We start from the raw sequence: 14,804 nt of genomic DNA, 5'->3' as shown, positions 1-14,804 counted from the left end.
ACGCCGTTTTTGCCCAAGTGTACCATGCGCATGGTACACCCGTGTGTACAGATCAGGGATTATCTTTTATCCTCTCCCTTCCATCATAAATTCATAACAACATGACGAGTTTACATAATAAATTCTGGCTCACCATAGGACACGAGAGCTTACAAATGAATTTCGCCTAATTTTCTTTGGCTTAATTATCACCAAATTTTCAACATTTTAAATAAAAATAAGATAAATATAAAACAACAGTATTAGAAGAGCAACTGGGAAAGCTAGGTATGTCCAATAATGAGGCAATGATCTTGTACCAAATAGATTGTTCAATGGACTATGCACTAAATTAAACCCTGGCCATCAAATAAATCAAATCTTTGTATAGTTATTTACTCCGTAATATGAAAATTGCACGAGTAGTAACTAAAATAAATGTATGTCTCTAAAGATTCCCCTTGCTCAAATTTTTTTTTTTTTTACAAGACAAATTATAAAAATAAGAAGAAATTTTAACAACAGAGGAAGTAATTTTTATTGTTAATGCATGAATTGATTTTTTGCGCTAAAAGTTTGGCCATAGTTCCAAAATGAAGGCACAACATTGTTAAAAGTCATAGTTTTGCCATCCACCAAAGTGAGTTTGAAAGAGAGCATTTGGTTCCTAAGGTCTTTACTGCTTTGCCAATTTACACCCCAATTCCTGGACATAGGCACCCATCTTTTGGCCTTGGAACTTCTCACCCAACTCGCCTTCACGTCTCCACTACCACCGACGTTGGAGATCATCACCATGTTGAAGTTCCCTTGCCCTCTCATTGTGAATCGGACTCCGCCTCGCCTATGGCATGATACCCTATATTTTATGTTCATCAAGCATACAAAATTAGTTACTAGACAATTATTTTAACTACCATGCACGTACGCACAAGGCATGCATGTACATTAAAAGACCATAGTATGTAAGCAAAAGATGAGGAAACCAAATACTCTATACCATATACTTTCTCTTTTTCTTTTTACTAGCAACTTTTTAGGCACGCAGTTTTAGGAGATGATTAGTAAAAGTAAACGAGCATTTTTATTAACGAACATTTTTATTAAAATAATTTTAACACGAGGATTAAAGTAAAGTTAGGTATCATGTATAAAAATTATATTGAATAATTTAGCCATTTGCATTATAAAATTTTGACCTCAAATCGCGTGCAACAAGGCTGTGTTGCAAGTATAAAAACAGAGGAAGTATATATTATAATCTTCTTTTGGATTTTTGGATTTGATTTTTACGTTACAAGTTCATTCAAATCACACCAACTAACATTTTATTAATGTAACATTTATTTTAGATGAACATGCATGCACCAACATACACTAACATTATCAAGTATTCATTTTTTTTTTTTTTTTGACAAGAATCAAGTATTCAATTTTAATGTAAATAAGGTTTAAGTATACCTTCTGAAAACGATGGGGATAATGCCTTCATTGCCTGGTCGAGCAATACGAAGGAAAGAAGGCATGGCCATGTCAAAGTGTTGGCGAGGAGGGTCACACCACCCACCTTGGTTGTTAGGTGGGCAAAAGTTGGTGGCAGTCACGGTGACCCCTCGCCCTCGAAGGCACCACTTGGGATCGGCCTTAAAGTCACACTTAACTTGGTAGCACGCTCCACATGCCTCCCCACTCCTAAACAATACACCGCTTAATGCCGTTGTGTGGACTCCAAATCCAGCGTGTATGGTGTTGTCGTAGCCACAAGCTCCCCCTAGTAGTAGGGATATTAAATTAAATTAGACAGTAATTAAGAAGATATATATTAATATATATCATCTCGTATATTATTTATTGTACCTGATTATAATAACTTTTGAAATTATTGTGATCTTCTTGATTAATTATCACCATAAAAAATTATTACTCAAGCTTGAATTGAACTCCTTGCTATCAGTTTGACATATTTATATCTATACTTTATTTTCTAAAAATTGTTCCTAAAAACATTTATGTGTCATGTGGCATACATCCTCCAAATAAACTTTCATTATTCAACAAATTAAGTTAAAAATGCTTATCGTAAGGCTAGGTTTTAACTCATCAAGACCACTAAAATGAAAATAAAAAAATTACCATCACAAATACTAATAAATCATATCATGTTGTTATATTCGACTTATGTATGGATTGGCCTCGAGAGCATTCGATTACAATTATTTTGTAAAATCAATTCTATTATTTGCTAATACTCATTGAGATTATAAGTTGTAAGACAGATAACATATTGTTAAATAATAACCTTAGTTGTTTAATTATCGTAGTAAGTATGTCTTTGTTTCAATATATCAATATACACATATATAATGTAATACGTTTATCATTAGTTAGTCAATAGTTGTTGAATGTACTTGAATAATAACCTAGCATTAGTTCTACCAAAAGTATTTATTAATCGATTCAACATTTGCAAAAAAAGACTAATTAACGATACATAGATTAGTTTAATCCACGGCAAGCAAGTTAGCTACATACGTCTCATTGCCTTTAATTTTGTTAGAAAGTTAATACTTTTAACAATTTAAATGAATATTTGATAGTAATAATAAGCTTACCAAGAGTGGCAGGACTTTGATTAGCTCCATAAAATGTAGCATGACCATTAGACCAACGATTAGCATGACGACGACCATTGACACCTTCAAACATAATTCCTAAGAAAAAGATTGAATAAATTACCAAAACACATGTAACTTCCATAACCTTCTTAGCCATTTTAATTAATATTACGTTTAGATTATTTTCTTCAAGAAGAATTAATCCAAAATTAGTACGTAACACTTGAATTGCATAGTTGATACTTGAGCTTTCATTTTATAGGGAAAAAAAAAGGTGGTTGTTGTCGGTGAATTAACAATTAATAAATTAAAATTTCACAATTCTTTTTTCACTATTAATACGGAATAGTATCATGAAATTATAAATATTATTATAATTATATAAATAAATATGTCTTTCTACATATTTTGCACTTTGATTTTTTGTCAGAAAAATTGAATGGAATGATGGATATTTGATAAATAATATGGAGGAATAATTTATTAATTAATTTTAAACGCGTTTTCTTGCTCGTAGAATCGAAGATTCCTTAAAGTACGGTGAGTAAGGAAGTTTCGATGAGTACGGAGAGATACGGCAGATTGTTACAATTAAGAACAAGGTTAGAACATTTGCATGTGGTGGTTTTAATTTTAATGCAATAGAATTTGATTTTTCTAGATATATTATATGCATTTAGCAATTTTAAGTTGATGAGAATTATTCCTTATCAACTTGCCGAATATCATTAATTATTTTAAACTACTTTTCGGATATACTATGGTCCGATCAATTGTTGTTTATAAAATGTAGTTTCGGTACAGTCGGACCACCCATGTCACAAACATTCATTAAATAACTTTTACTATACGTAGGTAAATATACAATATGATTAATATAATTGAGAGTAAAGAGAGAGATCAGGAAATTTAATCATCACCATACTCTCAAGCAAATGAAGTTGATAGAGAATAGAGATCCATGTGACGTACGAAGTGTATGCTTTGTGACAACTATTTGTTTTTTGTGTATGTCTCGAGTTAACTAGTTATGTTGTCAAAATGGAGCTATTGTGAATTTGTGAGCTTCTTTTTTTTTCTTTTTTTCTTTTTTTTTTTTGTAAACCCTTAATATAAAGATGCCTCAAACTGAATTTAGACATCAAATATAAATGCGGCATAGAATACCCACTTGTCCACATTATTTTGCATGTAATCACTTTCATTATTGTCCAACAAGCAAATTTTTGATGAAGAGGTTCAAGATTTTATTAGTAGAATCAGAATTGAATAATATATGAAATATTGTTTAAGTATCTGTTAATTGATTATGGATCGATACAATCAATTAAAGAATATTATTGCGAGATTATGCATCAAGGCGATTTAATAATTAAGTTATTAGTCTTATTACTTTCGGGTTCTTTCAATTCAGTAACTAGAGAAGACATTATACAAGTAATGTACTAATACTTTCTTCAAATAATTTTCAGACAGCCAATAAAGTTAAAGAGAAGTTAAATACAACTTTTAAAATCCAAAAAATGAACTTTATTTAACCATTTTTTACATAATGACTTATTTAAACTTTTTTTTTTGACAAAATGACTTATTTAAACTAAATTGGACTAAACTTGACAAATTGACCCAAACTCGATTACCCGATCTGAACCCAAGTAAAGACTTGAAGTGGCCTAAATCGAAACCTGACCCAACCAACCCTAAGTGAACTTCCTATTGACCTGATATCCAAAGTGACCCAACCCACAAGTTACTCGAGATAACCAAAGTGATGACCAAACTTGATTTTAACCTAATTTATTTGACTCGACATATTTGATACCCAAAGTAACCCAAATTAAAAGTAATTTGATACCTGAAATAACCCGAATTGAAATTACCAAGCACCAAAAATGGCATGAACTAGTTTCAATCCAACTTATATGATTTGAATAAACTTTGAAACCAAACCAACTCAATTTCTTTTTTCTTTTTTTTGGGGGCGGGGGGGGGGGGGGGGGGGAATATGTTGTGATATTTTGAGTATTTTTTCTTCCTCCCCTCTGCTCTATTGAGTTTATAACTTCCTTCCTTGTACTCCATTGTATTATAACAACGTGGTTAAAGCTAACAAATGTGAGATATATTACAGATCCCTGCTACATACCAAAAGAAATGAATCAATCTGAACTTGACCTAAAGCCTTGACCAAAAACCCAACTGAACCTAAATGACCTGATTCAAACTTTTGATCCGAACTTGACCAAAGTCTTTAACCGATGTATACAAAGTGACCAGATTTGAACTTGACCATATATGTCTCAACCCAAACCCAACCGACCTGGTTTATTATCAATATAGACCTAAACAGAAATCCAAATTGATCTAAACTCAACTCGATAGCATAATGACTTGAAATAACCCGACCCAAACGATCTGATTATCAGGTCAAACTAAACTAATTTGAACTTTTTATGAATTTACATTATCTTATTATTAGATCGACTATGGTCTTTATCATAATTTACTTAAATTGTATATTAAACTTGAATAACTCTAATTAATCTTTTTAAAAATAATTTGAACTTACATAATCTCTATGTTAACTAAACTAAACTTAGTTCTTCTAAAATGAGTAGAAATAGGGTGATTAAATTTAGAATCTTAAGGAAAAATAAATTAAATTGTAAGGTTGATATCAATTGCAAGACTTGCAACCAAAAGTAACAATTAGGCTATCAAAAAAAACTTTTAAATAAAAATAAAATTACAAACAGTAACAACTACGAGTACTTTTTAAACTCTCAAACTCTATAGTGAATATCAACATCAAATTACTACTTGTGCTAAGATTCTGCTTACTGCTAAGGCAAACCAAATAAGAGAAATAGGAGACAAAAAGAATACAGAGTACAGACTAATACGAAGTAAAGTAATAAAAAGGGATTTTTATGGTGAAGATGGCTTGAGAAAGTTGAGGGAATTGAAAAGAGTTCGATGAAAAAAAAAAAAATACTAAAAGGGAAAGAAATTATTGAAGAAATACAAGCAAAAGCAACTTATGCAGATGTCATGTAACATGGATATGATAAATTTTCAACATTGTGAGTTGTAAATATAATCATCAAAGCAAATCCGTCCACAAAACTTCCCTCATTCACACCATAAATTCTTTTAGAAAAAACAATGCACCACTTCTCCTTCGGGAATAATGCGTAGTAGTATCAACTTCATGATCTTCAATTCTTAACTTTTAAAAGCTACCAAGTACGAGTAGTTTTCAATTTTCAATCAGTGTTGTCACTTAATCATGTCCTATACGAAGTACGTAGTATTATAGAAGCATTATTTAAAACTCAATTATTGTTACAACTTGATACAGGTTAATAATCTTATACTCCCCCCGTTTTTAAATACTTGCTCCATTTGAGATCATTTTTTCAGCGCGGAGTTTTTGAAGAAATTGGAGAAAATAATAAAAATATGAAGGTAGTGGGATAGGTAGAAGAATAAAAAATTGTAAAAAGGAATAGCAGTGGAGAGAATTGGAGAGGAAATATGAAATTAATATACTTCGTAATATGAATCATGGTGGGTCCACTAGGTGAGATAAACTAATTAAATATTGTAAAAACTTTCCAAATAAAGAAATGAAGCAAGTATTTAAAAATGGCTGCAAATGTAAAGTGGAGCAATTATTTTAAACATGGATGGAGTAATATGTAGTATAATTTAGTTACACACTTATCTTATCACGTTTGTTAATGTATAAGAGTATAAATTATTAGAATTAGTTAATGCCCGAGCTATGCTCAGGTTTTTCAATTATTACATGGCTGGATTATTTTTATGCATAACATGAAAGATAAAATTTGTATAATGATTTACTTAGTCGTTAATAACTGGAATTACGGGAAATTTTTTAATATAGTGTTGACACGTGAAATGTAAGAATTATTTTGGGGATTACTTTAGTATATTAGAATAGATTACACTTGCAAGTTGCAACATATAACCTTTGTTTTTTTATTGATGTGTTTTGAATTTAACAATATTTACACACTTCTTTTTCATAATGTTTGGTGATTTATATACTACTATAATAAAAAAAATATATATATGTAGTCATATTAGATCTTGTTAGATTCATCATGAAATAAATTTTCAAAAAATTAATTTTTTTTTTTATAATTTTTGTTTATTGGTAGTTAATGATATTTAGGGTTAAATTTATGCATTTACAAACATAACTAAAGAAACATGTTAACTAAAATTCTAAAAACAAACGAAGAATAAATATAGCAAAATAAAAACCAAAAAATGAACTAACAATTTATACCCAATTGAGAGCTTGAGCCCAATATAACATGGCTAAACCTGTTTACACCCTGACCCACTTCAACCGGATACAAATATGACCGCACCTGATCTGCTACTTTTTATAACCAATTCAAACCCACCCGCTAAGTCACCAACCAAATGAACTCGGTAAAGCTCAGCCCATTTCAGCATGTGACCCGTTTAAACTCAACCCTGATATAAACATAATCTCACTATAAACAGGCTAAACCGGTTTATAAACTAGCCATATCAACTGAAACCAAATTTGTCTGCTCAATTACAACTCAACCCAATTATAGCCCGAACCGATTTGAAATCATGTCAAAAAAAATAACCAAACCAACCCACCAACCAATTTAACTCTTTTCAACCCAAAACTCTTAAACCAACCCTTGAACTGCTACTCTGAAATTCTCTTTAAAAAGTAGACATATTTTATACTTCATGCATAAAACATTAGCTTAAACTGGAGCTGGAGGCTAAAATCAATACAAAGAATATCTAATGAGCAAGGAACTATTGACCTCAAAAAGAACAATCTCATGAGAGGGATTACAGATAATCAGTAATTTATTCGACGGACAGTAGTATTATTCACAATCAATATTCGAATGAAATTTTTGCCAAGTTCACTTCCATAACCAGAGACACCCTGCAGTACATTGGAATGGTTGGAAGCATTACTAACACCTGATCCAAGCTCATTTTTACACTTCCTTTCTAAGGAGTTTCAACAACTCAATAACGTGGAGTGGTAGTATTCTATATTAGATATTATTATTTCATTTATAATGTCAGAAAGTTAGTTGTAACTATCTAATGTATAAATAGCTTAGCTCTTAGTTATTTTATTCTGTACAAAACATTTCACTATATTGAATATACTTTTCTCTCTAGTTTTCCTCCTCATTCTCTCTACATTTCTATATGGTATCAGAGCAGAATCTCGCTCGAGATTAGGGTTTCGAAATTTTCGATTAATTTTCTTCAATTGTCTCTGTTTTTCCGCTGATTTTGATTGTTCGATTGCGAAAATTTCTTGCGATTGCGAAATTTTCTTGCATATCTTGGACATGCAGTGATTGTTTCTGGTTATTGATTGCAATTTTTGGTGATCGATCTGGTATTTTGTTCCTCTTATTTCTCCGATTGATTTGTTGAAGTTTTCCGGCTGTTTTAATGGCGGCGACTGATTCTAATGATGTGACGAGTTCTCAGAATAATCAAACCTCTTCTGGAGGTAATCTTGATCCTCTTTTCATCTCTAATTCAGATAATCCTACTGCTTCTTTGGTAGCTGTTCAATTTTCTGGTCAGAATTTTATACGATGGAGTCGTAGTGTTAAGCGTGCCTTAATTGCTAAGAACAAAGATGGTTTCATTACTGGTAGTGTTAAGAAGCCTGATGTTACTGATAAAAATTTCCAGAAATGGAAGAGAGCAGATTATATGGTTGTTAGCTGGATTTTAAGTTCAATGAGTGCAGATATAGCTGATGATTTTGCTTATATTGAGTCATCTGTTGAATTGTGGAGTGAATTGCAAGAACGTTTTGGTCAATCTAATGGTCCTTTGGTTTATCAACTAAAGAAGGAGATTGATGCATTGAAACAAGAAAATATGACTATAATTGCTTATTATGGGAAAATCAAGAAGTTATGGGATGAATTGCAGAGTTTAAGAGCTTTTCCTGTTTGCTCTTGTGGTGCTCTTAATTCATGTACTTGTCAATTTCTCAAGAAATTGGCAGATCTTGATGGTGAAGATAGGTTAATGCAATTTTTGCTTGGACTTAATAGTGGTTTTGACTCCACAATCACTAATATACTGTCGATGGATCCTTTGCCTACTATCAATAGAGCTTTCTCTATAACTCAACAAATTGAGAAGCAGAAGGAGGTTAGTGGTTCTGGTGAGATGATTACAGAGAGTAGTGCTATGGTTGCTCAACGTATGATGAGAAATGGAGGACAACAAAGGTACAATCAAGGCGGCATGATTCAAGGTGGATATAATGCAGGAAGGAGAGATTGGAAGAAAGAGAAACTGGATAAAAAATGTGATCATTGCAAAGGAAAAGGTCACACAATTGATCAGTGTTTCAAGTTGATTGGGTACCCTGAATGGTATAATGCTGTTAAGGCATCAAAAGCACCTGTTAATCAGTATGGTGGGAACAGGATGGCTGCTAATGTCAGTCAGGAGCATGCTGATTCACCATTTGATCTGAACAACAATGTGGTGAATTCTGGAGCTATAGATTCTGAAATGATGACTGCTATATGTCAAGAAGTGATGCGTTCAATGAAGGGAAAGCAGGTTGCTAGTGAATCAAATGTTTCATTTGCCAATTTTGCAGGTACAGAATCTTGTTCACTTAGTTGTGCTGTGCATAATGTAGGTGATAATATTCTGTGGATTATTGATTCTGGAGCATGTGATCATATGGTATATGATGAGAATTTGCTGGTGAATAAAAGAATGCTTGATAGACCTATTAAAGTAGTATTACCTGATGGTTCTTTCAAGTATGTGAAGTTAGTTGGTAGTGTCTACTTGAATGAGAATTTGATATTGCATGATGTGATGCTTGTGGAAGGATTTAAGCATAATCTGATGTCTATTGGTAGACTAATAGATCAGACTGGTGTAAGGGTAGTATTCACTAGAAATGGTTGCTTATTTCAGGACCTTTCTAGTGAAGCTGTGATTGGACAAGGAAAGAGGCAGAATGGATTGTATTATTTTGCCAAGAGAAGTACAGAGTTTCTTGAGAGTGAAGGTAATAATTTTGTTGGTAGTAGTAGTGCTTTATCAGTTGAAAATAATGGTTTAGTTGTTGCTTTACCTAATAAAACTGATACTAGTGATGTTAGCAGAAATAAGGAAATAAGTTTAGACTTGTTACATGCTAGACTAGGGCATGTTTCCTTGTCTAAAATGAAGCATATTGGAGTTTGTAATTGTGATGCTTTAACTGAATATAATTGTGGAGTATGTTTGCATTCAAAACAACACAAAATGCCTTTTTCTGTAAGTACTAGCAGAGCTGAAGATGTTTTTGGGTTGATACATATTGACTTGTGGGGACCTTTCAGAGTTGTTGCTTTGAATGGAGCATCATATTTTCTTACAATTTTGGATGATCATAGTAGAGTTACCTGGACATTTTTGTTACATAACAAAATGCAAGTTTCTAAGACAGTTAGTGACTTTTTGGCTATGGTAGAAACTCAGTTTCAGAAGAAAATAAAAATAGTGAGGTCTGATAATGGAACAGAATTGGTTAAGGAACAATGTTTGGAGTTGTTTGCTGTTAAGGGTATTATACATCAGAAAAGTGTTCCTAAGGTTCCTCAGCAAAATGGAAGAGTAGAAAGGAAACATAGACATCTTCTTGAAGTAGCTAGGGCTATTAGATTTCATGCTAATTTGCCTAAAAGGTTCTGGGGAGATTGTATTCTTACTGCTACACATCTGATAAATAAAATGCCTGTGAAATTATTGAAGTGGAAAACTCCCTATGAAATCTTTTTTCAGAAAGCTCCTACTTACTCTGAGTTAAGGGTAGTAGGTTGTCTTTGTTATGCTTACAATCTAAGTACTAACAGAGACAAATTTGATTCTAGATCAAGGAAATGTATTTTCCTTGGTTATCCATTTGGTCAGAAAGCCTTTAAATTGTATGATTTGACTACTCATACTGTTTTTGTATCAAGGGATGTTATATTCTTTGAAACTATTTTTCCCTTTCAAGGTGAAGATAATAATAAAAATTCTGTTGTATCTCCTCTTGATATTGTTAATTTCAGTTCAGAATCTGACATACCTCAAACACAATCTCTTTCACAACCTCAAATATATATTCCTATTCCTGATCAGAATGATAACATACCTGTTACATCTGATTTTTCTTCTTTTTCTTCTTCTTCTTCTTCTTATTCTCAAAATATTTCTCTTCCCCATACAAATCACATACAAAATATTTCTGAAATAGTTTCTGAACAACATACTCTTCCAAGATGTTCTTCAAGACCTATAAAACCTTCTACAAAGTTTAAAGACTTTGTTACCACTTATATTCCTCACAAGAATACTGCAGCTGAGTCTTCTCAGTCATCTCAGTCTTTTGCAGTTAATTCTTGTCAGATTATAGAGCCTAAATACTATAATCAGGCTAAAAATGACCCAAATTGGGTTGCAGCAATGGATAAAGAATTACAGGCACTTGAAGACAATGATACTTGGGACTTGACTGAGTTACCTAAAGGCAAGAGAGCTATTGGATCAAAGTGGGTGTATAAAACAAAATTGAATCCTGATGGTACTGTTGAGAGGTATAAAGGCAGAGTTGTGGCTATTGGATACCAGCAAGTTGAGGGTCAAGACTTTACTCAAACCTTCTCCCCTGTTGCAAAATTAGCTACTGTCAGAGTTGTGATTGCTGTAGCCACAGTGAATAAATGGCCTTTATGTCAGCTTGATGTGAATAATGCATTTTTGCATGGTTTCTTGGATGAAGAAGTCTATATGTTACCTCCTGCTGGGTATAAAAAGGCAAAGAATGGCCAGGTCTGCAGGTTGAAGAAATCCATTTATGGTCTTAAACAGGCTTCTAGACAATGGAATAAAGAATTAAGCAAGTTATTGAAGAGTATTGGTTTTATGCAATCTACACAAGACTATTCTCTGTTTACCAGAAAATTAGATGGTGAATTTCTGGTTATACTGGTTTATGTTGATGATATGTTGTTGACTGGAACTTCAAGTATTCAGATAGATGGGGTGAAGAAAGTACTTGATGATGCATTTACTATCAAGGATTTGGGAGAACTGAAATATTTTCTTGGAATTGAAATTTCTAGATCTTCCAAAGGAACTTTTTTGTCTCAGAGAAAATATATAAAGGACATACTTACAGATGCTGGTATGGAGGAATGTGAATCTGCAGTTACACCTTTATCTACTGGATTGAAGTTGTCTACTGATGTAGGTGATGTTCTTGATGAACCTGATGTTTACAGAAGATTAGTTGGCAGGTTATTATATCTTGGAATTACAAGGCCAGATCTGTCTTATGCTGTGCAGCATTTAAGTCAGTTTATGCATAATCCAAGAGCTCCTCATCTTAGAGCTGCTTTGCATGTATTGAGATACTTGAAAGGTTCTATGGATTCTGGATTGTGGTATACATCAGATACTGATCTAAATTTAAAGGCCTATAGTGATGCAGATTGGAGTGGTTGCCAGTTTAGCAGCAGATCTCTGAGTGCTTACACTATATTCCTTGGCTCAAATTTGGTTTCTTGGAAGACTAAGAAGCAGAGATCAGTGAGTCATTCTTCAGCTGAGTCTGAGTATAGAAGCATGACTGTTACTACTTGTGAACTTGTTTGGTTACATGGTTTATTAGAAGATTTGCAAGTACAAATTCAACTGCCTATTTCTCTGATGTGTGACAATGTTTCAGCTGAACATTTAGCACAAAATCCTATGTTTCATGATAAGACAAAGCATCTTAAGAGAGATATGCATTATGTAAGAGAGCAGGTTGAAGAAGGCTTCATAAAGACTGTTCATGTGTCTTCAGAACATCAACTAGCAGATTTGCTTACAAAACCTCTGGTTTCTCATCAACATCAGAACTTATGTTCCAAGCTTGGACTTCTCTCAACGTGTCCAGCTTGAAGGGGGTGTATTAGATATTATTATTTCATTTATAATGTCAGAAAGTTAGTTGTAACTATCTAATGTATAAATAGCTTAGCTCTTAGTTATTTTATTCTGTACAAAACATTTCACTATATTGAATATACTTTTCTCTCTAGTTTTCCTCCTCATTCTCTCTACATTTCTATATTCTACAATCTTTACAACTATACAAAAAAACTGACATTTTTCAGAACAGAAGCAGGCATAAGACTACACAACACAAAAGAAACTTTGACACTCTATCGAGGGACTTATCTAGCTGAAGCTCCTGCCTCCGCATACGAGGGTTGTTATGCCCATTGATAGCATATGAATTCGAACGAGGAGAGGTGAACAAGTTGGTACCTGTGCTTCCAAGCATCCTTGTGTATACCAACTCTCCGAGTAATCCAATTGTGGGATTAAGAATTGATGTACACATTCTATACCATATTTTACCCTCATTTTATATCTATGTTCGTATGATTTCTAAGCTCTACGGAGCTATTTCTCGCTAATATCCTCCTCTCTAGTGTGGCTTGGTCTATTTGATTGATTTTGTAGGCATATGAAGATTTCCGGATGATTTGAACTTGTTTTGAATAGCCACGAAAGCTTATTAAGATGGAGGAGAATTTTACCCGTGTCCGCCCTGGAGGGCAACATTGCCCTGGCAGCCAGGGCGAAGAAGGAAATTAAGAAAGGAGAAGAGAAGAGTAAAGTAGTACATAGATGTATCTTACCCCCGTCGCCCTGGCAGGGCAAGGTTGCCCGGGCAAACCGGGCAAGTGAAGTTATCAACATTATAAGCTCCGAAAGTCAGATTTTCTACTTGATGCTTCTCGCGCCCGACCGGGCAGCTTTGCCCGGTCAGACCGGGCGGAGTGTCGAAGACCGCATTTTCCTATTTTTTTCGGGTTTTCTTAATTAAGGGATATAAATACCCTTTGTAAACCCCGACTTAAGATACTTAGTTATTATTTTCTAACTTTAAAACATTCATTAGAACCCTAATATTCTCTCGAGATCTAGATTACATTCTACTTTCAAGTTTTAATCTTTATTCATCAACAATTGGTACTTTTCTTCATTCAAGCAATTGGTATTCATCTTTAATTCTTCTTTTACTTTTAATTGCTTATTAATCATGTTTTCTTCATTGAATATTGTCTTTGCTTTCATTAATATGTGCGAGTAGTTTCTTTTTTCCAAGATCTAGCGGAACCCGAATATGATTAATGCATGATTTAATTCTTTAAATTCTCTAATAATAATTGTAATTGATATGCTTAATTGATTGTGCTTATGCCAATACTAGATTAGGGATAATTGGTATTGTTATTAATCCTTTGTTTTAATCGCAACGGGAGTTGGGTTTTGACGAATTTGAATAAATCAATTAAGGGTTTGAAGTTCATCACGAGAGTAGTTGAATGGATGATTAGGAAGTTAAAGTAATGTTCTTAAGGTCTTTAATTTACATGATTTCACGAAAGTAGGCTTGATTGTGATTAGAGAAGCCATTGATAACTCGGGAGAGACCATTGGTATTATTCATGGATTACTTTTGAATTATGTGTTAGGGGTAGAACGACTATTGCATTAATTGTATTCGTGGTGATGCTTGATCTTGGATATTTTTAACATTGATTTGTCATATTGTTTTGATTTAATCGTTTTAATTAGTTATTTAATTATTGATTCTCATTCATTTAATTTGGTTACTTTCTTAGTAATTGCTTGAGTCTATTTAATTAGTTGAACCATAGTCTCTTGGGATCCGACCCTTGCTTGCCCGTCTACACGCGACACGCCTATCAAGAATCCCAGCCATAGTAGGACTCACATAATTTGAAGATGATATTGAGGCATAACGGAACTCTGGGTGTTGCGATTCAAAAGGATTTGATGGAAGATGTTGACTTGAAGGAGAATTTGCTGCAGGTCTTGGAGGTATAACATCATGTTGAGACTTCCTAACCTCATCTTCACTTCGGGAAGGGCCATGGCAGTAAAGGGGAATCAATGAAGTTTGTGAGATGTTTGCCTTACAGACAGGGCAAGTCTTTTGTTGAGTTGGCTGTGAGGAGGAGCTTTGGACATGGAGCCACTTGAAAAAACAAGCCCAGCAGTAGAGGTGACCACAGAGTGTGACAACAGGATCGTGAGCCAAGTCAAAGCATATATTGCAGTCAAAAG

At 33.4% G+C, this 14,804-nt stretch overlaps 1 protein-coding gene across 1 annotated transcript; it reads right to left on the bottom strand.

Annotated features, from left to right (window-relative positions):
- Window positions 1–426: 426 nt before the first annotated feature.
- On the bottom strand, window positions 427–2,751 carry LOC145627224 (expansin-A12-like). Its single transcript, XM_081679619.1, has 3 exons — window positions 2,592–2,751; window positions 1,441–1,750; window positions 427–838 (listed from the first exon to the last, which is right to left on the bottom strand). Exons 1-3 carry the CDS (start codon window positions 2,749–2,751, stop codon window positions 523–525), a joined length of 786 nt encoding a protein of 261 aa, XP_081535745.1. The 3' UTR covers window positions 427–522.
- Between the last annotated feature and the right edge of the window lie 12,053 nt (window positions 2,752–14,804).

The sequence above is a fragment of the Chenopodium album genome, chromosome 4 (genome assembly GCF_948465745.1).
Source record: "Chenopodium album chromosome 4, dcCheAlbu1.1, whole genome shotgun sequence".
Lineage (NCBI taxonomy): Eukaryota > Viridiplantae > Streptophyta > Magnoliopsida > Caryophyllales > Amaranthaceae > Chenopodium > Chenopodium album.
Note: the sequence above shows the minus strand (reverse complement) of the source record. Positions and strands in the feature narration are given on the sequence as shown.